This window comes from Ptychodera flava, chromosome 20 (genome assembly GCF_041260155.1).
Source record: "Ptychodera flava strain L36383 chromosome 20, AS_Pfla_20210202, whole genome shotgun sequence".
NCBI classification, from domain to species: domain Eukaryota; kingdom Metazoa; phylum Hemichordata; class Enteropneusta; family Ptychoderidae; genus Ptychodera; species Ptychodera flava.
The window spans coordinates 20,637,887-20,663,584 of record NC_091947.1 but is presented as its reverse complement, the minus strand read 5'-3'; the positions used below and the strand labels follow the sequence as shown (position 1 = coordinate 20,663,584).

Sequence of the window (25,698 nt, the reverse complement as noted above, 5' to 3'; positions counted from 1 at the left end):
ACCATTATAATTTCTCATTAGAATTGAAGTTTAGCAATCTCTTTACTTGACGCACTTGATCTCTAATAGCAGGATATTCACTAGTAAAACTACGCCCTCAAGTAACGGCGGAAGAATGAGTGAATAAATGAATGGATAGAGCGAATTAATGATGAAGAATGTTTCAGTTTATATAATGTCATTGCGAGAGACAGTAACACCCCCCTCAACCAAGGTAGAAACACAATATTCTTGATGTGATCCGTTGCCAAGGCAAATGTATGCCGTTTCCAAGCCAACATCATCAACTGTGCGCACTATTTGTTGCAAGCTCTTTCTTCGCTGTTCTTCGCTGTTGTCCTCCACCTTCCGATTGGGGGCGCTGTCGATAGACTAAAATCTCCTTTATGGCCAGAATAAAAACTTGGCTCGCAATATCGTTTGATTTCACACAAAAAAAAAACGGTAACAACTCAACTGTTGTATTTTTTTAATTTACTTACAATTATTTTGACTTGTCAATTGCCAAAGCGGAGACAGCTGGTTTTATCAGTGTGAATTTTATGAATAAAGCCAGAATAATAAATTGTATGCTCTGGTTTCAGATGTGATCCGACCAAGGACAAACCGTGTAAGTCTACACATCGAGAAGAAATAAAACATTGGTTTCAAAGTACAAAGCTTTTTCAACATCGGGAAGTGTGATCGTGTCTTCGTTCAGTTCATGGCAGTAGAGATACCACAGTCTTGTCAAAATAAAGTTCAAAGTTTAATGTATTAATTGTATACAAATACAAAAAGTTATCATATGTACATGACATTGTCATCGTCCGAGCTGTCCGTTTTGACGGAATTTTCCGACACCGAGTGGTAGGAGTGGCTTGACAGCGACGAAGGCGACGTCGACCGCTTCGACTGCGGCCAGGACTCGCTCGCGGACTCGTAAGCGGAGCTGATCGACGTCACGGAGACGCGGTGGGAGCCCGCATGGCGGGGAGTTTTCTTCGTAGGCACGCCGAGCTGGACGACGTCCTGGCTGCAGCGTTTTATCGGAGCTACGAGGAGCAAGATTCGGTTTCCGTCGTAGTCTGTCGTCTGCCATCGACGCTCGCTTATCGGAGTGCACGAGTGCGGGAGGAGGGGAACCATCTGGCCGATCTCTTCAACTTTGAACTGCAGCATGGAAGATTCGGAGACGCGAGGCTTCAGTCCCTTGGGTAACCGCTTCAGCGCCAGCTGTATTTCAAGTTTGATGGTATTGTCACGGAACACGGTGAAATAGGAGAACCCGTTTCTGTTGAGACGGACCTCCTTCTTCAAGAGTGTAGTGTACAGATGTATGGTGTCCTCCCAGTTCTCGTCCGACACGAAGACCATAAACCTCAAGTTGTCCCTTCCGCCGTGCACTTGTCGCACTCCCCAAAGAGGCATGTCCAACGAGAAAAGGTAAAAATCCTGATTGTTTGAGGGCAAGGAAACTATGTTGGTGCCGAGGCGGTCCCGGTGGTGTAGCTGCCAGGGCCGCTGCTGGAAGTACTTCTGGGCGTTCAGGATGCGGTCCATCCCGAAGTCTTCCTGGAGGAATAAAACCACGCCGGTTGAGGGCGTCGTTCCGTGTATCCCGATTTCTTGCGAGTCGGGGTTCTCCGCCAAGCCTCGTTCGACAATGTTAAAGATTTTCAGTTTGGGTATGATGAGGTCGATGAGCGGTTGCAATAGTTGCCTGACTTTCTCGCTCTCTCCAGGATTGGTCATCAAGTGCATCGTCATCAAATAGTGGTCAAACGACTTCCCATCATCCCAATTGTCGTCTGCAAAAAGTGAAGCAAAAATAAACCACAAATAAACAGAAAGGAATATTTTTCATAATTACAATTTAATTTCGATAATAGACTTGACGTCGTCGTTCGCTAATTAGGGCATTTAGACATTTAATAGGTGTGTAACAATTGTCCTAATTATTAATTAATTGATTAACCTACTGCTTGAGCATTCACGATCCTTTTAAGCGCGAAACTACAAGGATTTCGATTTGCAAGAAAGTGCAAAATGTTTAATGAGTTGAGCAAGTCTTTGATAGTGTAGGTTTTGTATGAGTCTCGTTTTTCTAACTTGTTTGTTTGTATCAAAATAAACAAGGACAAGTTATCGATTCTGACAGAACCTCTTACAGCCACAGCTTTCTTTTGGAAAATTAGGAGACTCCATTAAAAGATCGATATCGAGTTGTTGAAATTTGTGGTCTGAAGTTGACCGAAAAAAATGACCCATAATTGTTGATTTCCATTTCAATCAAACTTCTCGCTGATAGATTCATGATTATAACATTAACAATTTCTTTTCAAACCCAGCAGGGTAGGATCAAGCAAGTCTGGAGCAAATATTCTTGATTCTGCAGTAAATGCTCGATTCTGTCTCTGTGTAGTTTTATGTTCCACCAGATCCGAGGAGTTGTCCCCACCCCCACCCCCCCCCCGCCCCTACACCCTGTCTCCCAATGATTTGGCGATAACCACACGGAGGATTGGAGAATTTTACCCCGTCGATCAAAGGTGGTTACTCGTTTTCTCAATCACGTTTCAATTATCAACGTCGGGGAAGCCACTGCTGTGTCTGCAGAAGGTAATGATACTGCGTCCGTGGGAGCATCATGCACATAGAGTTATTTGTTCGTAGAAACCATTGGCAAAGATGTCAGGATGACAGCTATAGAGTCTTGTTATTTCAATTATTAAAGGGTATTTTCCTTTAATCTTGCAGTCATGATGGGTATCAAGGTATCAACTGTGAAACTTGAATTGTAACAAGCCAGGCGCCCCGTCGTTATGATCGATTTCTGCCTAAGTAGCAAAACACTGAGAATGGAGATCACTCCTTTTTTACCCACATTTTTCATGGCTTGGCATTTGTAAATTAAACAACATTGCAACGGTCAAAGTGAATACAAAACATACAGAAACTTCAGTAACAGTTTCATGTTGGCTTTACAACTTTCTGAGCATGGTAATGGTGTCAGGTTTGGGTCAGTTGTCCACAGATTGCAACAGAATTATCTGGATCGAAGTTTAAGACTCCTGATAAGTAATGAACATCGATTGTTCCGTATATATTTGCATATAACAGTTTGACATGGGTCTGTTTTTCCCGAATGAAGCGTGCACGCCTCCCCCCCCCCCCCCCTTCCCAGTGTACTAATTTTTAGTCGGGCCTTAAATACGAAACTGTGAACTGAAGTCACGGGTGTTTTTTTCTGCTTTGTTCGATTTTAATGAATGTGTTAAATTTACCATAAGTTTCTGATATAATTGACAAGAACAAAAAAAGGAAAAAAAATTGCGCACTGAGGATATTTTGGATAAGTGACCTACTCCCTTCATTGTGAATAAGAGCTTTCTATTCGGACTGACTGTGTGCAATGGTTGGGGTGGAAAACTCGTCTGTTTTCCAGTAGTAGTGTTTTGAGTTGACATATACTGAAATGAGCTCACACTCTTTCGATGTCAAAATAGAGGGAAGGGTACCGGTGCAAATGCTTTGACCTTGAATGTGATATTCGCCGTGTGGCAAGAGTGCACTAAAAACAAACAAGCGCATGTTAAACGTTGAACTCTATAGCACCTCGCTTTAACTTGCCAAGGATAATTGAGGTAGTAGGCACCTCGAAAGTGAAAGACTTAAACTTTTGCTCAAACTTTCCTTAATGAAACTTTCAGCCTTACCAAATCAACAATAAAAATCAGGGGTCAACGTGCAAAGTTTGGAACTAGCGAAACAAATTATTCAACATTTTGCGATCGGATATTTGAAATTCAAATGGCCGCCATCCGTCTTGTTACTCTATGGGAGAAAATTTTATTTTGGATTTTCGAAAAACTAAGACGGTTAAACTTTTTCATTCTGCAAGGGCTTTAAAATGAGCCCCCACAAGTGGTAGATCAGAAAAGAATTGTAGAAATTGGAGAGTCCGGATAGATATCCCCGAGGCGCATTCTACCTCAAGTAGAGACACGGGAATACATGAAAGCTGTGACAGGGTCGAAATAAATTTACGTGAATAGTTTGCCCTGAAGATTTTTCGAAAGAGAGGATTCTCAAGAAATGATGTAACCCTAGGCTCACCTCCCAACATGAAATATGATGACGACAGCGATGCCGCTGGGCACGAGGCCCGTCGCTTCTCTTCGGCGGAGGTATCCACAACGCCCAAGGTCGTTCCGTAGGTTGCGTCTCTACGAGGCGGGATAATTGAAGACGCTCTCCGAGGCTTTTCGTCAACGTTCAGTCGCTGCATGGTCGTCGGGTCAACTTGGCCAAGAGGCGTTCGCCCGTGATGGGTAGTCGGGGACTCTGTCTTGGGTAAAGACGGAGGCAGTAGAAGACTTGACTTGGGAGGCTCGATAGTTGCATGCCGACGTTGTCTGGAATTCTGGGTGTTTTGCTGATGGGACAAATTTCGATATTCCTCCTTTCTTGCTTTAAGAAATGGAATGTCTTCGCGTCTGAAATTTTCAAGACTCCTCAGGTGAGCTTCACGAGTGTGTCCGATGGAGTACCTCCGCGCAACTTTGTTGGTTTTAGACACCGACAGACCCGACGGTGTGGCATGAGAGTTTGCACGGCCGAGAGCACGAAGACCTGTGCGATGCACCGCGTTCTTGGTCGGACTGAAGGCGATGCTTAACTCGGTTTTCGTTTCTTCCGACTCGCTGTCGGATGACGACGAAGATGTTCGCTCAACCATGATTAAAGGCGCCCTGCAGCGGCTTCCGTATTTTTCGGCGGCCCATCCTTGTGACGATCGTCGCTCGCCTCGATTGAGATAAACCCTGAGATCTGATAGCGACTTCTCGCTCTTTGCCGTGCCGGCAAACGAATGTCTTCTTACAACTAGAGAACTATCGCTGTCCATAATCCCCTGACTATGTAAGCTGTCTTTGTTCCTAACGCGGAACGACGCAACTCTTCCGTTATCTCCGGCTCCTAATCCAACACCGTTGACTTTCTCTCTCCTTTGTTTGTGTTCTCCGACTACAACTTGGAAGCGTCGCTGGTCTTTCTCACTCCCCGGTAGCAAGCCAGCCATACGGTAGTTGTCCACACCAGCAATTGCACTGTCGGTGACGCTCGAGTTCGGCACGATTGGACGGAATGCAGAGCCAGAGACGACCGTGAAAGCGGACACTCTGGGTGCGTCCTCGGGGGTGACGATGACCTTTGGTACTTCAGGCGTCTTCCGCTCAGCGTCGCGATTCGTCGCTTTACTCTTCTTTCGTCGAATCTCTGCGACCTCTCTGCCATCTTCGTCACCCTCGGCGATGGTCTGCAGAAGCGACGGTTCGTCGGAATCGTCGTCGGAATCGGAGAGCGCCAAAATGGCATCTTCGTCCAGAAGGATATTCTCCTCTTCCTCGTCGCCTTCGTTGGCGCTTTTGTTCTCCGCGGTGAGGTCGTTCATCGCGATGGACGGGGCGCTGTCCGCCCCAGTCTTAACGGAGCTGCCGTTATCCGCCCCGTTCACGTTGTCGGAATTGTCACTCAACATCGCAAGACGTAAATTTGAAGTGCTGGACACGCGGACCATGCCTTCCCGTCGCTTATACAGACGCCACTAGAACAGATGGCGGACACGTATTAACGGGGCGGCATTGTCGTCTTGACGGACTGTCGTGGCATCGTGTTCAGCAACACTGCTCTCTCATCAGCCACTCATCTTCGATCCACACAAGCTACAGCGCTGCAGCGTTCCGCACTCGATCGACCCAAACCTAGCTGCTTTTTGGCCTTTCAGGCTGCACAGAAGTCTGATGTAAATACAAATCCCACAAACGACCTGTTCTACTCGCAGAAGGGGCTCTCATGCGTTTTGTCCTGCTCGACACTGTGCATAACCTCTCGCTGGAATGCAGGGTTTTCAATTGTTCGCATAATTGATTTTTATCGGATTATTGACCGTGGATTTTTGTTCGCTGATGAGCCGACTTTCACCACGATAATAACTTGTAGCAACATGCCACAAGTGCAAAGCAAATAGCACAGTAGACGGCAGATCCCAGTTAATCCCGGCCTTTTCAAGTCATGCAGATGTCGTTCCTCTCTGTGTTTCTACAAAGTTTACCATGCAGTACTGCGTTGTGCGGTGACGTAATGACGATAATTTTTGTCAGACACGATCTTTTTTTCTTTTACTTTTTTGTCACTTTCATAACCAAATCGTTTTTTCGCTTGTTATGAAACACGTTATATGCTAATTGTAACCGATATGGATATATCCAGGGTACGTTACCGGCTCTTGAAAGAACAAAAATAAACCTCGAAAAGGTGAGAGTCATCGATCGATGTTTTCCCCTCAAAAAGCGCTCGATAAATGCAAGGTCGATTTTTCGAAAAATAAGTGTAACAAATGCGCCAGAGAAACCACAAAATAGCGCAAGTGGTAGATACAAGAAATCGAAAATAAAGCGACTAAGAGGAAGTGATTAAATGTAATATCGTCCACCCTTTATAACCTTTGAGCTATGGTGTCTGTGACTTCATGTGAATAAGAGAACAAAAATGTATTCGCCAGTAGGATGCGTTTATTCGGACTGTCCTACGGGTAGTTTTTCACTGTGTCCTGTAGATGAAATTTGTATTGTGCGCAATGCTTCATTCAAAGTACATAAAATATATATCTTTGTCGAATATTATTAATTACGTCGCGGATACACCTTTCATTACAGTGTGGAAACTCAAGGCCCCCCCCCCGACCCCATCTCCCCCTCCCTGCATGGCACACGTTGAAGATTGAAAGGGCTTAAACTAGTTAAGTTCAATATCACTTAACATCGAGTTGGATTTTTTTTGTCTTTGGGACCACTAAAAGTACTAAAATTAGTAGCTAAGAATAGATGCGGAATATGACACTACCACGATGCCACATTTTGGCAAAAATTGTCGGGTGTAAAGTTTAGTCAATCATTTTCGGAATCGTGTCTTAAATCCCTGTTCAGCGATGTAACTTTTGATGTGTTTTCAAGTATATTTGTTCTGTTTTTACAACAACATTTTTGTTCTGCCCTCAAGATAATCTTGATATACTAACTCCAAGTTGTCAACAAAGTCTGAGTGCGTGTAATGCTAAATACTACGTCATAGTTTCGACAATATTATTGTTTTCTGGACCAGAGTTGATGTGTGAATAATTACGCTGCATATTGTAAACAATCCGTTGTTTACAAGGCGAGTACCTTGTATTTCAACACACTTTCTTAATTAACCTGTTTTCTAGAACAAAAAAAGGATGAAAATATTGTAAAAAAAAAATTAGTTATAGTTAGTTATTATTTCGAATCTATCTGTTTTACTTTATCAGTCATCATGTTGTTGTTATCAGTGGTCGCTGAAAAATGCTAAATTGTCAGTCTTCAGATCCCTTCACCCTACCTGCTTGTAAATATGCACTTCTATGACATATGTTATGGTATCTGTCAGACGTTACGTCATCAGCATATTTACATGTTATGTGTGTACACAAGGTGAGTAGAGCGCTGACGATTGATAATTCAACATGTTTCAGCAAGCACAACAACAAAAATAATTTGTCATGCAAAACAAAAACATAGTTTGGTTTTTTTTCTCAAATAGCGGCTTTGTTCCTTCCATTCATCTGTATTGTGATGGTTTGTTTGTCATTCTTTCATTTTCTTCCCAAAGCATTAATTCCCTCTCAAGGTTGACCCTAGAACACTGAACAGATAATATCGGGCATTCGGCACAGAGGGCGTATGTTAACAGCATTACCAACCTATCCCTCCTTTCAAAAACGCTCATGTCGAAGGGTCATGAATCAAAAAATTTTAAAATCTACTCTTTCATATAAACCAAGCGTGCTTTTGAAACTAAGCGATATATCAATGTCCTGGCTGTATTCCAAAACCCGCTGAAGAGAATAGCATCACGTAAGTTTTTGTTCGCTGAGTCTAATCATGCTACAAATTTCGCTTCCACACCATTGGACATAAAAGAACTTGTCCAACTAGTGTCCCGGTACTGTGGGTCCATGTAATTGATAAATACAAAGGCGTCAAACGGTGAGAAATTGGAACTTCACATGGAACATGGAGGTACAAAAAGAGGTGCCTCCATGCTTGGAAGAAGCATTTTATACTCAAATAAGGATGCGGTGGCAACTAAGGGATCGTCACTTACATGTAAATAATCGAGAACGGACTGATATGGGGGCTGGAATAATGCCTCTTTCGATACTACCCTTGACTGAATGGTCAACATTTTCTGCGTTTCTTTTCGAGATGTTGGAACCAACTGGTTCTCGTGACTGCATGGCAGCCTCACGCCACGGTAATGTGGCATGACAATTATATCGCCCTCAACTTTGCCTGGCTGAATTACTTCGTTAGCATTTTTAGGCTCAATATTGGTTTCCCGTACGACATATGTGATATTTTGTCCATGTCATCTGACGAAAAGCTGGGTAACTTTACGATGAATCTAATTTCAACCTTTGCCTGAAACGCAAGATTTACACTACGGGTAGCATTAACATGCACGGTTGCAGTACATTAACCCTAGTATGTATTTCGCGTAGCGTATATGAAAACCTACAGTTTCTGCTAATGTTGAATATTATCATTTCATCGTGTAAAAATTTCATCTGTAACGTTCTAACGTTGGCTTATAACTCAATTTTTTTCACCAACCACAGATACTAGAAACTTCTACTGTGTATGCACAGACTAGTGATGCTGATTATTCAGAGTAAAATGACCGTTGGTGGCGCTATATACCGTAGCCTTGATTTAGCAGTCAGCATAAACAAATTCACATGGTCTGTTGGTTCTGTATCTTTCACTGTCTCTTTTGATATCGATCTATATTGAGAAAATTGTAAGCATGGATATGTTAAAATCCCCTGCCGAGAGTTCATTGCCCGGCAAGTAGACACAAGTGCCCGTATGTGTCAGCAAACACCGGCGATCCGTTAATCTGTGGACACAAGTGGTCAGATAGTTTACCCAAAGTCAACACTACAGTGCAGCTCGATTCTGCACGTGTGAGAGAAGCGAGACGGATCATCAATAGGAAGGATCGAAATTAAACAGGCAGGCCGCGTCTTGACAATGGTAGCGATGATCAGACGATAGGAAAAATAACACATCTCCATTTATTCTTCACCTTGATAGTCCATCGACCTGTTGATTCAGTTAAATTAACAAAGTCTGCATTCAGGGCTAGAGAAATAAACGTTTTGATGCAGAATGTTTATATTATGTCATCGCCCCTAAAATGAAAGCGTTCACTGTACATCTAGACGTTTTCTGCGCCTTGCAGACCTTCAAATGGATGGTTTGGTTTAAAAACCAAATGTTGTCAAAAGACCGCTTGTTGGAGTATTTTGAAAAATATACTGCCGCTCTATCGATTTTGCGATTCGCCCTGTAGAGGTCGAATATTTTAGATTATTCACAGTCTTTTTGGTCAATCGCCCAGTTCATTGACCTCATACCCCATGCAGAGCCTCAAAGGAGAAATCTACAATCTGGTCGTCATTGTTGTTGTTATCGCAGTTGTTTTGAGATGGCGATGATGGTGGAGGTATTTGTAGCGAGTGTTGTTGTTGTTGTTCTTCTTCTTGTTCTTCTTGTTCTTGTTGTTGTTGTTGTTGTTGTTGTTGTTGTTGTTGTTGTTGTTGTTGTTGTTGTTGTTGTTGTTTACGGGTAATGGTCGTCCAAAACGTTATTGTCGACAGACCCTAAACTAGGTTAGATTATTTTCCCAGTAATACCATGAAAGCCAGAATTGGAAACGCCTGTTGACTTGTCCTTATTAAAGTAAAGTGATTGCCTTGTCCACAGATTAGTAAGCTAGCAATTGTTTGTAGATACTTTTGGATAGGTCTGTATACTTGCTCTATTAGGAGTAGGCAAATATTTATACAAATAAAAGGCTTGTGAGGTCAGAAAGAGCAGTGATATTCTTCAAAAGTATTAATTTGTCGTGAAAGCATTCGTTCTACTTTATTTAGCAAACATATTCGCCATGATGAAAAGTGGCTTTGAAAGTATCGTGATTCTGACGATCAGGGTTCTGAGAATAATTTGCTTTGATTGCCAGCGCTAAACAAAGTTTATTACAAGGACCGGATGAAGGTCATGACGGCGACCACCTGTTGCAGTTCTCCCGATTGTGGGGGACGAAGCCTTAATCTGTAACACTGGCTGCTGGTCTAGATTTGCAGTCCCGTGTTAGACGAGAGGGCATGGGAAGCGAAATGGAATTCGAACAATAACAGGGTGACCTTCTTCCTTGGAGGGGGTTTGCAGAAAATTCGGCATATATAAAGGTTTGGTCTAATTTACATATTCATTGACGTCACTTTCCCAGGGCTGTGTGTACTGACATAAGTACACATTTGAATTTCCGTGGCGTATACAATATTGCGTACCCTCCAGGCGTCTGCCGGATATAAATGCCCCCTACATGGAGTAACCTTTAAACAATGTTGTGGCTTTGGAATTTCTAATCCATAATTGAACTCGCCTTCAACTCGCATTTTCACAGCAAGGGATATAATTATAATTCTTTTTAGTATTCATATGGTAGATGTCTTTCTCGAGGAGTGCTGTGAAGTGTGGTCAACACGCAGCATGGTTTTCTTCAGCTGAAACTCAAAACAATCATACAAACAAACTGCCCCCTTGCTTTATAACCAGTGTATCTCCTAATAACTTCGTCAAAACCTTGATTACTGAAAGAGGGTTTTCTTATGTTTTCTCGGCCAAATCTTTTTACTACAAGATAAGAGATGAGAGCTCAGTGTGAGTGCCCAATCACCATAGCGACAGCAATCTCAATTTTGTACAATATAGGTAACCCAGTCTGTTCCCGTATCCCCCTCCCTGTCTCTGTGTCTGTCTCGATATCACACTTTCCCAGTCCTGATCTCTCCCTGTGTCTGTCTGTTTATCAGAGCTCCACTTTCTAATATCTTACTGTTTTTTCCGTGTCGGCTATGCAGGTCTCTTACAGTCCAGCATCGTTCCCTGTCTCTGTGTGTCAGGGACGACCAACCAGACGATTTTGAAAATGTATGACCAGATGTGTTATTACATGACATGCCATTCTAATAAATTTTGGGCAAAATAAAAGCGTGGATGGTAAAATAGCTATAAATTACCTTCTGCTTCGATTAGAAAAAACCCTTCCAGCCATTCAACCATTCCCTTAAAAGAAAAGAAACCAATAAATTAAATGTTTTATTATCAAATTGATATTTGATTATCAAATGAGTAATGAAACAATCTTCGACCTGACTCATCAGAGGGCGATCTCTCTCTCTCTCTCTCTCTCTCTCTCTCTCTCTCTCTCTCTCTCTCTCTATCTCTCTCTCTCTCTCTCTCTCTCTCTCTCTCTCTCTCTCTCTCTCTCTCTCTCTCTCTCTCTCTCTCTCTCATTAGTAGCAATTAGACTACTTGTTATTAGCAATAATTGGACGGGTGGTGTTTCAACAAAAACTCTCAACAACTCAAAACACTTGTTACGCAAAACAGGACCAGCAACCAAAAGGCATACCGTCGATATCGATCTGTCTCGGGTTTATATTCTATGCGCTGGCACGTTTGACAAACGCAATCTGCTGAGAGGAAGGTACGGTGTTGTTGTGAATTGGCTGGTCTCATTATATCAGTTCGTTGGTGGTAAGTTCATTCTTAATTTGTCAGTTGAAACAGAAATCTTTCAATGCGGTTCCTATTTATCACGAGTCTATCTTTTACACTTGCTAGAATATTTTGAAAGGCAGCTTACAAATCTAATTAAGGTAGAATGCGCCTCGGGGACAGAAATTCAGACTTTCAATACTCTTCTGGTCTATCGCTTGTGGGGCTTATAGTAAATTTTCTTGGAGTAAGAGAAAAAAATCACCGTCTTAGTTTTTTCCAAAATCGAAAATTTTATTTTTCCCCATAGAGTTAACACGGGAATGGCGGCCAACTTCAAATATTGGTAAACGTTAGCTAGTCTGTTTCTGGAGTACCAGAATCTGCACCGTGAACCCTGATTTTTATTCTTGATTGTGAAAGAGAATGGTTACAGATTTTCATGTGAGGAAAGGTTGAGCAAAAACTTAAGTCTTTCGCTTTCGAGGCGCCAGATTGTTTGTCTAGTTTGAGTTCTACTAAAGTAGACTTCACTTCGGGGACAGATATTCGGACTCTCAAATTTTTACAATACTGTTCGGTCAACAACTTCTTGGGGCTCATTTTGAAGCCGATGGCGAGACTAAAGTTGTCATCAGCTTATTTTAGTGACATAAAAAATATCCCAAGAGAGTTAACTGGGATGGCGGCCATTTTGAATTTCAGGAATCCGTAAATATTGAGTAATGGAGCTTTCTAGCACCAAATTTTGCACGTTACCTTTGATTTTTCTTCTTGATTTTGGAAGGGAATAATACAAATTTTCCTGACGGGAAGTTTGAGCAACAGTTTAAGTGAAGTCAGCCGTCTTAGGTGTAGTTCTCCTAAATGGTGTTTAGGTTCGTGCTTGCCTGTGAATTAAATGTACTAATACAGACTTTCGTCTATCTAAACTTCCCTCCATTATTATTGTCAACTTTCTAGCTTGAGAAACTGACAGGTGGAAAACGAACTACATATTACAAGAATGTCTCAGACAGTCGATTATGACAGACATATTTTAAATCAATTTAAAATTTCTTCTTTCTTGAATAGTTCGTCAGCCATTATAAAATAGGTATAAGAGTTCTACAATAATGTCAATTACGTCGAAAGCATCTTGTCAAATCATCAGTATACCACGTGCACTATCGACAGCTCAAATGTTGCACATTTTTAGACCTATATGTACATATTGTACCGGAGAATCTCCCGCCAACATAAATTCAGCGCATGCTGTATTCATGTAGTTCCAAGAGATAGATCCGCGTGTACTGACCAGCACTAAATATTTCAAGGACAGGAATACCTCCAATTTGTTGGTCTCGCAACTCTTCCGGTTCACTGTACTTTGACAAGATAATCCGATTCTGTACAGAACTATCAGTACTTATCACCTGTCGCCATGGACGTAAAAAGTCTGAGCACAAACATCCCTCGGGTGTCTGGTTACCATGGAAACCGATCTCTGCCATCATCTGACGGTTCAGTGACATGCATAATTTCAGGACATGCACCTTTTCTCACGAAACGTTGTCTTTGATAGGATAACTTCCCCTGACGTTGCGTTGATCGCATTATGTTACTGATATCTAAACAGTCAAGATTTCGAAATGTATTTGCCAGTTTCATCCCCTGAGCTTTTTGCACAGGAGACTCGGATCTTAAACTTTCTAAACCGACGGTGGGACTTGAAAGTGATGGTTATGTGATGCTTATGGTTATGTCTGGTCTTCATGGGGTTTGCATCGGCGTAGCTTATGACGATTTTGTCCGGCACTGAGACAGATCTCTGTTGTTCATCATTTTGGTCACATTGTCAGCGATATCGTTGATATAAGCTGAGACCCTAACTTCTCGAGTGTAACTAAGCCTGATCGAATATAAGCTAAAAAGCTGATATTATGCTCAGACTTGTAAAGGAAATAAAAATATGCGATGACTACAGGCTGCCCAGAGGAACATGCCTTTGAACAAAAATGTGCATGACGGGTGGCAAGAGGTAGGTGAAACGGTATATTCAGGATCCGTCAATATTTCCTCTCGTTCTCTAGCGACTTGTCTTATGATAATTACACGAAAAAATGTTCTGTCAAGCACGTTGTATTCGAAGTCACACTCGAGTGTTGGGTGAATTTGTCGATAAGTAGTGTTAAATCCATTAATTTGATGTACGCTCAGTTCCCTTATCGAACAAATCGCCAATTACTGATCATTGCCTTTTGCATGTACATTTCGTCAAACAGGCGCGAGAAACGTTCGCCATTCTATCGATGCATTTCGCTAATACGCGTTTAATTGAAAGATCATGACATCAATAAGAACTGTGACCAGAATGAAGCACGGAACATGCCAAACGTTGATCTGCAATTCGTCGCGGCCGGGGTAGACGATGAAAACATCATCTGTCTAGCGTGAAACCAAGCAATAGGTCCGATTAAACATCGCATGGGTGATCATCGGCGCTGTCATTTGAAGACGACAATACAATGCCAGAGTCCATTAGGGAACACAGCATTTTCAAAAGTACCAGGCATTCACCAGATCACTTCGGTGTTATTGTTATTGCACTAGAGAGAAACAAGGACCATTTTAACTCACAAGTCATAGAAATCATTTTGTGAAGAAACACTTCATTCTTTATACTTAGATGGTCAGAACGCAAAAAGAGAAGATCTCTTAATCTTTAGAATGGTGAGGTCTCGAGAAAACATTAACCCTTCGAGGAGGACGGTAAAAGAAACCTTTTTCTGTTGTACCTGCACAATATACTAACGTTTAACCGATTGACATTGATTGAACCCTGTACCAAAGCAAGTTTCTGTTATAAAAGATTTGCGGATCTTAAATCTTATCTAAATCCAATTTTACAGGTTTCAAGATAGCTTCCTGGTGTTTTAACATCGTTCAAACAGGAGCACTTCATGTCACACAGATCGTTTGAAGAAGTTCTCGTCCAAGGGTTCGAACAATGGAAGGAATTGTCTGCAGCGCCCTCTAGAGGTCTTCATCCAGCATACGTTCATCCTGTTCCTGGGCCACGGACTTCAAGTGATGCTTGTTTGTCTTTTGTTCCCCTAAGAAACGCTTTCTGAGTGGGTTTTTTATCCGATGGTTTCCAAAGACATCAGCTTTCGCAGGCCGTTAGCGTTTTTACTCTCTCTACTCTGATCCTCAAAATGCCTTGAGAGGCGCGTTGCCCTAAATAGCGAGGTTCAAGTCCGTTCTTAACCCTTGAACAAGTGATGCTAAAATCATACCGGAGGCATTTCAAAATGTCAGAAAGAAAAGGGGAAACATGTGGTTCACATTTCCAAAAAGTATTTTTCTACTCTCTCCTCTAGAAATAAGGTGGCATTCAATTCACCAGAGAAAAAAAAAGGGTCTTCCAACTCGCTGCTGGGAAGGAACCATGCGGTGTTTTTCACAATGTCCCTGAATAACATCCAATCTCCGACGAGGATGTTCCTCTTGTCCCCACAATAAAACACAATGTAAATATCAGTAACTACCTCGTCGGTGATCGACTATGTACAAGCTAGAGGAGACAATACCATGCCCTCCCCTTTCTTCTCATTACAAAACCTCCCCCGCACCACCAGGGGTCTCGCACCTCCACACGAGTACTGAAACTCGTTTCCGTGAGCTCGACCCCCTCTTTTTGGTCAGATCCATTTATCTTATCGATTCTTTCTCGTTTTCAGCTATTGTTCTCTAACTTTGGGACAAATTAACGAGATCCCCTGCAACAATCTCGTTGCATTAGATTTCTACCATTAATTAGCATGTAATCCGTCCGTTTTATGTGCCCCGACACAGGGATGGTGTAATTAATTCCTTCTTGTTGCGACGCAGTTGAATGTTACACAACGAGTCGGCCTACCGCTAGCACAAGAAAGTTAACTTGCGCCATATAATCAGCTCACACAGTGAAAAAAATTATATTATGGAAAAAGCGCTAAACATCGCGCTAAAAGTGAAAACGATATCGAGTTGGCCTTGTGTTAGGCTTAAAACATCGGATAGAGACACTCATAATGCCGCAAACATCAGAAAAATCAACTGAAAGGTTTCTAACGCGGAAGAAATCGAATGGCTGTGTGATCCGCAAACAGGCAATCTGTCATCGATATATTTGTAGTGTGACGCAAAAACGAGTCAAATGCTCGCAACTGATTACTCTGAACAATGTGCGAGATACCAGAGTGCGGTACAACTAATCCAAAGTGTGTCAGCGATTGGCTCAATTATCTTTGGAAAATCAAAAGTGCGTGTTTACGTCATTTGCACGGATATTTGACGAGGGCAGTCGAGACGTTTTAATCCCTTACTTGCGAACACACGCTAAAACCACTCTAGGGCAAATCTCGTACCGAGGATAATGCACTTCTGTTGACCGTTTTGACCTTTGTACACGATGGATCCAGTTTCAGGACCCGTTTTCGATCGGTGGATGAAGACATCTGGAGGGAAGAAAATGCACAAGTTGACGAAACTTTTCACAATTTCCCTTTAATATTCAACATATTCAGCAGTGGTTGGTTCGTGGGAGGCCTTCACTATATTTTTCTGCAGTATTTTCGCCTGTATTCTCAGTACGGACAGCCAATCTCTTAAACGTGGCTGACCCGAGGCAACTGGCTCGATCAGGGGAGATCATATGTTCAAAATTTCAGAAGTTTCTAAACAGCCCCCTTCCCGCATATTTACAATGTACCGTTGTTTTTCATCCCTCTGTCGCACAATGTCTGAGTGTTTTTTTTTACTGCTCCGCCATACACACAGATGAAATTCCATCCAACGAGAAACATACGATGACTCCGGGCTTACATTTGCAATAAAAGGACACCTGTATTATGTGTCCACTTCTTGAGTTGCGCAAATGGCATTGTGGGAAATAGTGTTTCTTAAACATCACGCTTGTTTTTATTTTATTTTCCAGGGTGTGCTCCTTGCAGTTCCGGCTCGGAAAATCGAATTCCATTCTCGACAGAGCCATATGTAGTCAACTGAATGTTTAGAATGTCATTTTTGTGTCGCGGACTTGTGAATTTTTGTACATGCCTTCAATACACCAATCAGCTGCAACTGAAGTGAGTTTTAGTGGTGACTTTTCATACTCGATAAAGCGTCTGAAGCACTACGACTCGGCTTAATTCGTCTGTGTCACCGTTTCATTGATATAAGCACGCCAGGTTCATTGATAATTCGGGTCCGCACTTAAAAATATATATCGTCCCACTGATGGTGTTCGCCTTGTAATAAGATAAAAATACCGTTTACATGGGCTACGTGCTACCTTCATTTCACTTTCAAACTCAGTTATTTACTTGATGCCGGCCTGGTCGAGCAAAAGAGAAATGTTAACTGGATATGTAATTTGTCGGCATACCATACGTTGTTTAGAGAGATTCACTCCCGGAAAAACCAGCGCAACAACATCATTTCTGCTTTTGACATGACGTCACAATTTGATATAGGCCTACTGCTAACTGAAATATGTCAGTTGTAAAATGTCTGCATTGCACCTGCTTGCAAGCTAAATATTGAATGAAGGCAAACTCTTTTTTTATGAAACCGGATATTACGTCATCGAAACATTTCCAGGTAATATCTTGGCTCAAGATGACAACCAATGACCAAGCGGGTTTCGATCGGCAGAATAGAACAAAATCACGAGCACTTCTGATGTTGGCGCCAAAAGATGGAGGCTGCTTTACTCTCACAGAGAAGTGATACAGAAAACAATACTGTTTCATTTTGGTATCAACTAGAAGTATATGCAAATGAGTTGATGCCTCATCTTTTTTAATAAACTGGTAACCTTTACATTCCCGCACATTGGACATTATTAGCGTTCATGTTTGATTTTAAGAAGGCGCCCCGAATAAAAAGTAAGAAAAGTAAAGCGATCTTGGTGCTTCAATTGATGCTAGTTCGAACATAAAGAATGCATTTATGGGTGAGTCAGTTGATTTTATACTGACTTGATAATTCCACCGGCAAATTGCAGCAGTCACGGTACTGAAATGTGTTCGCTTACCTAGATTGCACAAAGTGTTCCAAATCGAAAAATCATCAAGACTTTCAACTTAACCATCTATCCTTTATTTTAATCGTACTGAAATACACTCGATACAAATGTTATCGCATAAAACATTTTAAATGAATTGCTAAAGTGAAGTAAAGTTTGCTTTCGATGTAAATTAGGGAGTGTACGCAATATTTCGCCAATAGGCAATCGCTTTTCTCGATCTAGGAGTCTATCTAGCGAAAACTTCCTCTCGAGATGTGGGAAACATGATGTATGTCAGATACAAATATGATGAAATGAGCAGGAAGCCGGTTTGAAATTCTAACAGGTGTCAAAACTAGAAGCCGACTACAAGACACGTCTTGATTTCACCAAGGCAGGGGTTAAAGGAGCATGACTGTGTCAGCAGTGTGCAACGTGGAAAGTTCCCAGTCAGTGACCTCTGCCCCAATTGAAAAAAAAACATAAACCTGTTTACGTCCATATCAGACGTGAGATCACGCACTCTCGTCCCTCGCATTGAAGGCGTCTCTGCCGAGCAAGGACTGGTCGCTAGGGTGACTGTATATTCTTTCTATTGCCCGACGACCAACCTGCCTGAGTGCTTCTCGGGATTGAAAATGACGTAGGTAGTGCCCAATCTGTATTTACCGGCGGTCCACTCGAAGTTCCTTCGACAAAATAAATGGCATTTTAATGACGTTCTTTTGACAACGGCAAAATACGATACTGACGATAGGCAAGTGGTTACATGATCGTACACTCCTTTGGCTGCCGGCAAAATATGCCCAATTTGCATGACAATCGTGCTCTGTTCTCCATTGTGTTCTTAGTTTTTTGCGGCCGGGCCGGGGGTCTCTCGCGCGAGCGTGAAGGTACGAGACGGCGCGACCTGAACAGCGTTCTTCTCTGAGCCCGGTCGATTAGTATACACTGTGGAGAGTGTACTGTCTTTGGAGTTCACCTCTCGGCGTTGTTTGTCCTATTATTTACGCTCGTCCACACTTTGTTGACTTACCATTCACCCGGATGACTTTAAATCTTTGGTGAGCACTTTCTTTTCCACACTCCCGCAGATCATTGGTCTTGGCAGTCCTCAGAAAATCTGCGGTAAACTTTATCGGCGGTCTGGCTTTTTCGCGAAACAATTGATAAAAAACCGACGATTTGGGAAGTATCGTTGAGTGCGATTGATGCGGTTAGCAGATATGGGCGACCAAGGCAGAAATACCATAGTCCTCGGTGAATGTCAGACGCCTCCAGCGAGTCCAAGCGTGGCGAAGTCAAGACTCTTGGAAAGAAGGAAGACGCTCCGTAAAACAGGCAGTGCACCTGCCCTGAACAATCTGCCACCGTTGGGACAGAACCAAGCCGTTAACCTACACCTGAAGTCAAAGAACGCAGTTTCTGGCGAACAGTCGCCGAATGAAGTAGACTCGGGCCAGCGGTCCGGTATCGAGGTGACGTCCACAGATTCGTCTCCGAGAAGCTCGCCCTTCCTTCGTCACCGAGGGAAGCACGCTTCCATGCCAGACATGCGACGACATTTGGAGCGCCATAGCATGGTGAAGATCTCCTCCAATCAATGCGACAACCTGCAGTCTCCGCGCTCCAACGACGGCTCTCCCGATCTGCTCCGGAAGGTTCTGAGGCGTACGGCGAGCTACGGGTCCGACGATCCGTCGGGCCTGCAGAACGTGGGTGTCGGCTCGCCTGTGATATGCAGGCGGCACATTTTCGCGACGGACGAGACGACCCCGAATTCCACCAGCTCATCGCCGCTTATCCGGCGGAGGTCGTCCAACAGACTTTGCGACGTCGGCGGCGTGTCATCACTGACCAACTCGCCAGTGCCTTCTCCGAGAATTTCTCGCCGCTCTGTGACAAGTCGTCAAAGTTCTCGACCAGACACCCCGATGCCGACCCCGAGGACTTCGAGTAAGTAATAAACTGCCCTAGAACTTTCCATATCGTAAATTTGGTTCAGATATCTGTTTGTTGCTAAATACCCAGTACCCAATCGTCGATGACACCCACCTGTAACCACAACACTAGAAAAGTTCTCCGCTGACTAGCTACAATTGATCCCCTTATCTTAAATCTAGCTATTTAGCGATCAACTCCAGTTCGTCGCATAAGATTTGCCAAAGTCAGACAGACGTGATGCTGTAATGGAGTCAAATATTTTCTCAAAGATTTTTAAAATTGTTTTCAAAGTTTCTTTTATCGACTTCAACTTGGTTAAATTCTAAAATACTAACATGGACTCGCTATTCTGGCAACAGGACACATTTTACACTTTGTTTTCAGTGTCACTTTTCAAGTTGCGATCGATGATGGCTTTCTCTTCATGCTCGAGAAATACTTAACCAACTTACGTAACATTCTCCAAAAATTCAAAAGGTTTAACATCACAAAACTTGAACTTGAGTCATAAAGGGCCGTTCATTGACGAAGAAATCTCCTTGAGGGAAAATTTGATGATTTTTTTGGTACAGTTGTCTCTTCACTTAAGATATTAAGATCTCATATACGGTTCATTTTTCTAAAAAAAGACTGACGAAACCAACATAGATATCAACTGTTAATGATAGTCTATGATCAGCCTCTGTCTCGGAGTTTTAAAGCCAAAATACCTATGTCCCCCTCTGCAAAGACTCCGAGAGATACTGCGACCCCGATTGTGAGTTGACATCTTTGCGCCGTGTAAATAATCTTATAAGAGTGTGTGTCTATTATCGCGACTGTGTGAGCGGAACAATGATAAATACGGACGTCCCAAACAACGATTACCATGAAAGAACTTTTATGCACGTCTGCAGTACATGAGGTCCCGTTGATAGCATTGTTTGTGGTCAAAAAGAAAGTTGACACCGAAACCTGTCGCTGTATTTAGATCTGTGGAACGACCGAGAGAGTCTGGTAGTGTCGAGTTTACAGTGTTATTTAGTACTATTCGTAGTTGTTGTTTGTTTTGTTTATCGAAACTGCTTACTGAAGTCATTTTTTTGGGAGAAAACATAAACAATGTCGTGTTAAACAGCTATACTTTCAACAAATGCGTGTGTTTCCGAAAGGCAACCATTTTTTCTCGTGGAAAAAAAACAGCACAAATATGACATATACAAGAAGTAGACTTGAAAAGCAAAATGTATTTCATGACCGAGGGCCCCGTTCTGAGTGTATCTGACAAGAACGCGACACGGTTGGCGTACCACGATGGCTAGAAGCCACAACACCTGTAAACATTGTCAGACAGTGGGGCGACTTCACCATGGCAATCTTGTCAATTTCAATTTTCTTTTACGTCACAACTCTCGCCTACATAATGATTAATTGCTCCAATGAAATTAATTCATCGGAGTTAATACACATCCGATAGCCGAAAAATTCAAATGAAAACAAAATTGGCAATATGTCGAACTTCATAAAAAATCTTTGATTGACCCTGATTAAAAAATAACTTAGCTGTTAGTCTTGATATAATTGAATTTAATGTTATTGTTGTCATCTACGTGACCGTGAAGTTCAAGTCCATTGTGGGACTGCTAATCAACTTCGAATGCAACGTCATGTTTTGTCCGTGACTAAGCCGTTTGTGCTTCTTCTTGATCAAGTTTGTTTGTCATTCTGAATCTTAGATTATTTGCTTTCATAGTTCTAGTTCACAGTCCCTTCAAAACCTTAATTCTGCATGCCATAGACCCTCTACGCTCTATGATTCTTCTACCGCTTTCTCAGAAACATACGAAGCTTCAAGTCTTGCCTGGGCAGGGGTTCTCTCACATTCGCGCCATCTAACTTCGTAGAAACGATAAAAGATGAAAGTTCATACACAGTCGTAGGTGGAGGGACAGTGGTTCGTATTAAAACTGACCTCATGAATATCTGTCCGATTTCCGACCCACCGGTATTACTCATTGAACTCCATCATGCATATTCCGCCCTCAACTCTTCCTCCGTGGGGTTGGTAATTACCCCGGCCTTGATGAGCAGGCTCTTAGGATCATGGTGTGAAAGTGTTGATGCGACCACTGTCCCTCCACGCACGATGCGACCTCGCTGTTTACCGGCCTTCCTGAACAAGAATGTCCTCGCCATCTAATTTACACTAAGAGTTGTTGTAATTATTGAAATCTTCAATGGGAAATAAGTACCTGCGTCTTGCAGAAATCATGACCCGACCACCATCAAGGAGACCGTAAATTTGAAACTTTGCCAATACGAGACTGCTGCGTTCAAGCAACTTGTGAACGATCGCGTATTTAGTGTTGTTGTGAGCTCAGGTTACTACTGATACATATTTTGTCGCAGACGCTTTTGATAGTATATTACTAAAATAACGCAGAACTACTGTTTAAACAAAAAGTTTTAAAAAGTACTCTTTACTAACTTTGGAAGTGCCGGTTGATTAAATCAAAAAATTCCTCACAAATATTTCAATGATCATTCGTGTTTGCGTTTCCACTCTTTATGTATAATGTACCATCAGGGCAGAGAGTGATTGATCAGCCGAGAGAGAGAGAGAGAGAGAGAGAGAGAGAGAGAGAGAGAGAGAGAGAGAGAGCGTCCTGTGATTATGTACACCAATCCGTAAGTTTTGTGTTCGTTTGTTCGTATATTTGGTTAGTTGGTTTGCTGACAACTGTCTCATCTTGCTTTGCAGTTTTGAACAACAACAACAACGGGTACACCACTTGTACCGATACACTGGCCATGGAGAAGATAAAAGATTCCCTCGTCAATGTTCGCAACCAGCAGCAGGACCTGGCCGAAGACCCCGAAAAGTTTGTGGGACGACTTCACCACGACTCAAGCGGGGAGGAGATCGACTGCGGGCGTCGGTCGAGCGAGGAAGACCGGAACTCCAGCGATGCCGCGGTGGAGTACACCGGTTTTCATCAAGAGGTTATCGAAGAGGACACAGACAGTTTTGAGAACGACGAGCTCGATGCGGACAATGGCATTGTTGTTCTGCCCATCGGAGAGACAATCGACGAGCGGCCGGAGTACCAGAAAGAGCCGGAATCGCCCGAGTCGAGAATCCACAAGTGGTTGGTGAACATCGACAAGGAACGTTGGCAGGGACAGACGATAATCCTGCCCCATATTTCATCGACATCCTAATCTTGGAGGATGTCTATTTACCTCTATGTAAGAAATACAAAAAATGGAAAGGTTTAGGTCATTTTGAAAAACGGTATGGGGACGGAGAGTCTTGAAGACTAACTATCAGAGATTGATTTACAACGAACGCTACTATGGCTCGAGTTTTAGCCTAGATGATTGTATGGAAACGAGAGGTGTTAGGATTGAGTTGATGCTAGGTACGGAGGGACATCTACCGCAAACGTTTCACCATAATATCAGAGTGACTTTGGAATCGCTCTCGAGGCTTTGAATGGCCCCTCCTTGAAACAAGGAAGATTTCCAGCGAGTCAGCTAACGTGCGCGAATTGGCTAAAGACTTACAAAAATATCGAGGCGTCTGCGCTGAAGAGTCGGCATGTTGTCGGCAGTTTTAGTCATGGATATCAACGTTATTATTACAAAGACAACACAGCCTAGAGCAGGCAAAAATAACTACGATGCCTCTAAGAGACGGGAAACGGACATTCGTTAATACCACTACATCATGTACAAGACTATAGAGCGCATGAAGACAGCAGTCAATGCTCAGCTGTTTAAATGATCAAAGCACAGTCATATTTAATAGGCCATTAATCAAAATTTCATAGTTAACTCACATCTAGTTTAACTTAACCATGTTAACTCTATTTAACAAACAAAGCCAAACTGCAAATTTATGAGGCCACATGAATGGGCGAATGTACTGATGAATGGATGGGTGGTTGGATAGATGGAAAGATGGATGGATGAACGATACATTACGTGGTCCTAGTTTAAAAGTACGACAGATCTAGAAGGCAGCTACATAACTGACAATATTTTTTCACACATACTCTTTCTGGTTTAAGGTTTTATGCATAATTTCATCAGAATGTAAATTATCGACGAATAGAGACTAATAGAATCTCACACCCCCAAGGACCTGGATCAGATTTCTCACACGAGTTGGGGATATTTTGTCTCACACGAGCCGCAGGCGAGTGTGAGACAAAATATCCCCAACGAGTGTGAGAAATCTGATCCCAGGTCCTTGGTGTGTGAGATTCTTTTTCTCACATGACCAAAAAATGCTTTAAATTTACATTGGACATGTACAACATTATCCAAAATCGTGACAAGTCTGTCGTCTGCCACTGTACTTTGACCTGCGTACTTTGTAGTTATGGTCAGAGTCTGTGTGTTACTCGTCGTGCCATTGGATAACATTTTGCGCGTGGAACAAAACAGACTGTTTATCATCCAATCAGAGCTCGTGTAATATTTACTGCAGAGTGTGGGACGGTTTCTGAGAGTGTGGGATCGATTTTTCCCACACTGTCGATCCCGCACTCCCAGCGGCCAGGAATGTGAGAATACAATGTTTTTGTCTATTAAATGTATTTGAAGAAATAATGTTATAACAGCTTTCATTGTTCATCCAACCCTTCCATCTCCCATCAAGAGACACACACATACATAGACACATACATATATACATAGATATATAATACATACACACATACATACATACATACATACATACATACATACATACATACATACATACATACATACATACATACATACACACACACACACACACATACATACATACATACATACATACATACATACATACATACATACATACATACATACATACATACATACATACATACATACTTGCATGCATGTATACATGTAGGCAGATGGACAGACAGACACTGTGTACGTACACACTGACAGGCTAGCTTACACAAACGAGACTTTCTTTCTCTGCCGTAACCGCACGCGTTACGCACGTTTGGTTAGACGTGCAAGCATCCCAGTTCAAGTTTACGAACCATGTAAAGCCGCATTGAGTCAAAATTACGATCACTTTCAACCATCGATAAAGGGGACAGTAAACGACGGTGTTTACGCAATCGTTACGTCAGTGAGTCATGGTTGACTTGAAAAATCAATCGGTGGATTAAATCTAAGACGTAACTGAGTTGCCTCGATCGATCGGCTTTTCGTCTCTGCGAAAGCAGTGCGTTAGTGTGACCGCTATGTGAGATATTAATATTTACACTGGAGGTCGCACGAACACATAAATGTGCCATTTCAGGGACGCGTTTGTGTACATTTCAACCAGCGACCCAAACTATTTTAGTGGCATGAGCAATTAACACGCACTGAACATGTACCTAGTTTCGAAATAACTATACGGTGACGCTACGGTCACGCAGTGGAATCACCGTACAGATTTTGTTTCGTTCAAGTTTGTTGTTGTAAAAGCTATAAGTATTTTAAACGTTCAGAACTTATTTTCCGCTATTTTTCGTTCTTTGCGAAAATTCAAGCAATGGTATCTCCGTCTGATTTTTGCACTTCTGGCTCTCCGTTCAACTGAGAGTGTTAGGTCCAACAGGAAGAGTTTGGTCTGACATGCTCGGATGTTTATGAGGTGGATCGATGCTGGTATCGATGTATCGTTGCAACGCCACTTGTGGAACAAAAACAGTGGATCGCGCACTGTGTGTGATCGGTGATCGGCTTTGAAAACGACGTAATCATGATTGTTGAAGGTGTTTCCTGTTTTTGAAAATCAACACCCGTACTGTTCCACCACACGTCATCTGTTTTATCAAATATGCATTTTGTTTATAAATTTCTTTACAACCTACCTTCCAGTGGGTCGATTCCTATGTATAAATTATTATATTTCATCTATGCAAAGATTATATTTTTGTCATGACGTCGAGGCTCAGTATAACTCCCTCGTTCTTGCGTCATGACGAGCATGTATATACTGCTCAGAATTGCGTTCTTATGAATTGATGAAAAATAACAAGCAATAATCTGGACGCGTAATGGGGACAAGTTAAGCTTCATTGCCCACCCTCTGCATGTCACAATACA

The 25,698-nt window shown here is 42.4% G+C and overlaps 2 protein-coding genes across 2 annotated transcripts; one reads left to right on the top strand and one right to left on the bottom strand.

Moving 5' to 3' along the window:
• Positions 1–452: 452 nt before the first annotated feature.
• LOC139120286 (uncharacterized) lies at positions 453–6,005 on the bottom strand. The gene is made up of 2 exons (XM_070684574.1): positions 4,099–6,005; positions 453–1,790 (listed from the first exon to the last, which is right to left on the bottom strand). Exons 1-2 carry the CDS (start codon positions 5,558–5,560, stop codon positions 784–786), a joined length of 2,469 nt encoding a protein of 822 aa, XP_070540675.1. The 5' UTR covers positions 5,561–6,005; the 3' UTR covers positions 453–783.
• Positions 6,006–18,153: 12,148 nt separating this feature from the next.
• LOC139120284 (uncharacterized) lies at positions 18,154–24,207 on the top strand. The gene is made up of 2 exons (XM_070684573.1): positions 18,154–19,623; positions 22,352–24,207. The coding sequence occupies exons 1-2, from the start codon at positions 18,879–18,881 to the stop codon at positions 22,810–22,812; spliced, it is 1,206 nt and encodes a 401-aa protein (XP_070540674.1). The 5' UTR covers positions 18,154–18,878; the 3' UTR covers positions 22,813–24,207.
• Positions 24,208–25,698: the final 1,491 nt, after the last annotated feature.

What these genes read in the sequence shown, in the direction of transcription:
- LOC139120284 (XM_070684573.1), top strand. Translation starts at nt 18,879, where the DNA reads ATGCGGTTAGCAGATATGGGCGACCAAGGCAGAAATACCATAGTCCTC. An exon ending in GCCGACCCCGAGGACTTCGA is followed by an intron (nt 19,624 to 22,351) that starts GTAAGTAATAAA and finishes CTTGCTTTGCAG; the next exon opens with TTTTGAACAACAACAACAAC.
- LOC139120286 (XM_070684574.1), bottom strand. Translation starts at nt 5,560, where the DNA reads ATGGTCCGCGTGTCCAGCACTTCAAATTTACGTCTTGCGATGTTGAGT. An exon ending in ATCATATTTCATGTTGGGAG is followed by an intron (nt 1,791 to 4,098) that starts GTGAGCCTAGGG and finishes CACTTTTTGCAG; the next exon opens with ACGACAATTGGGATGATGGG.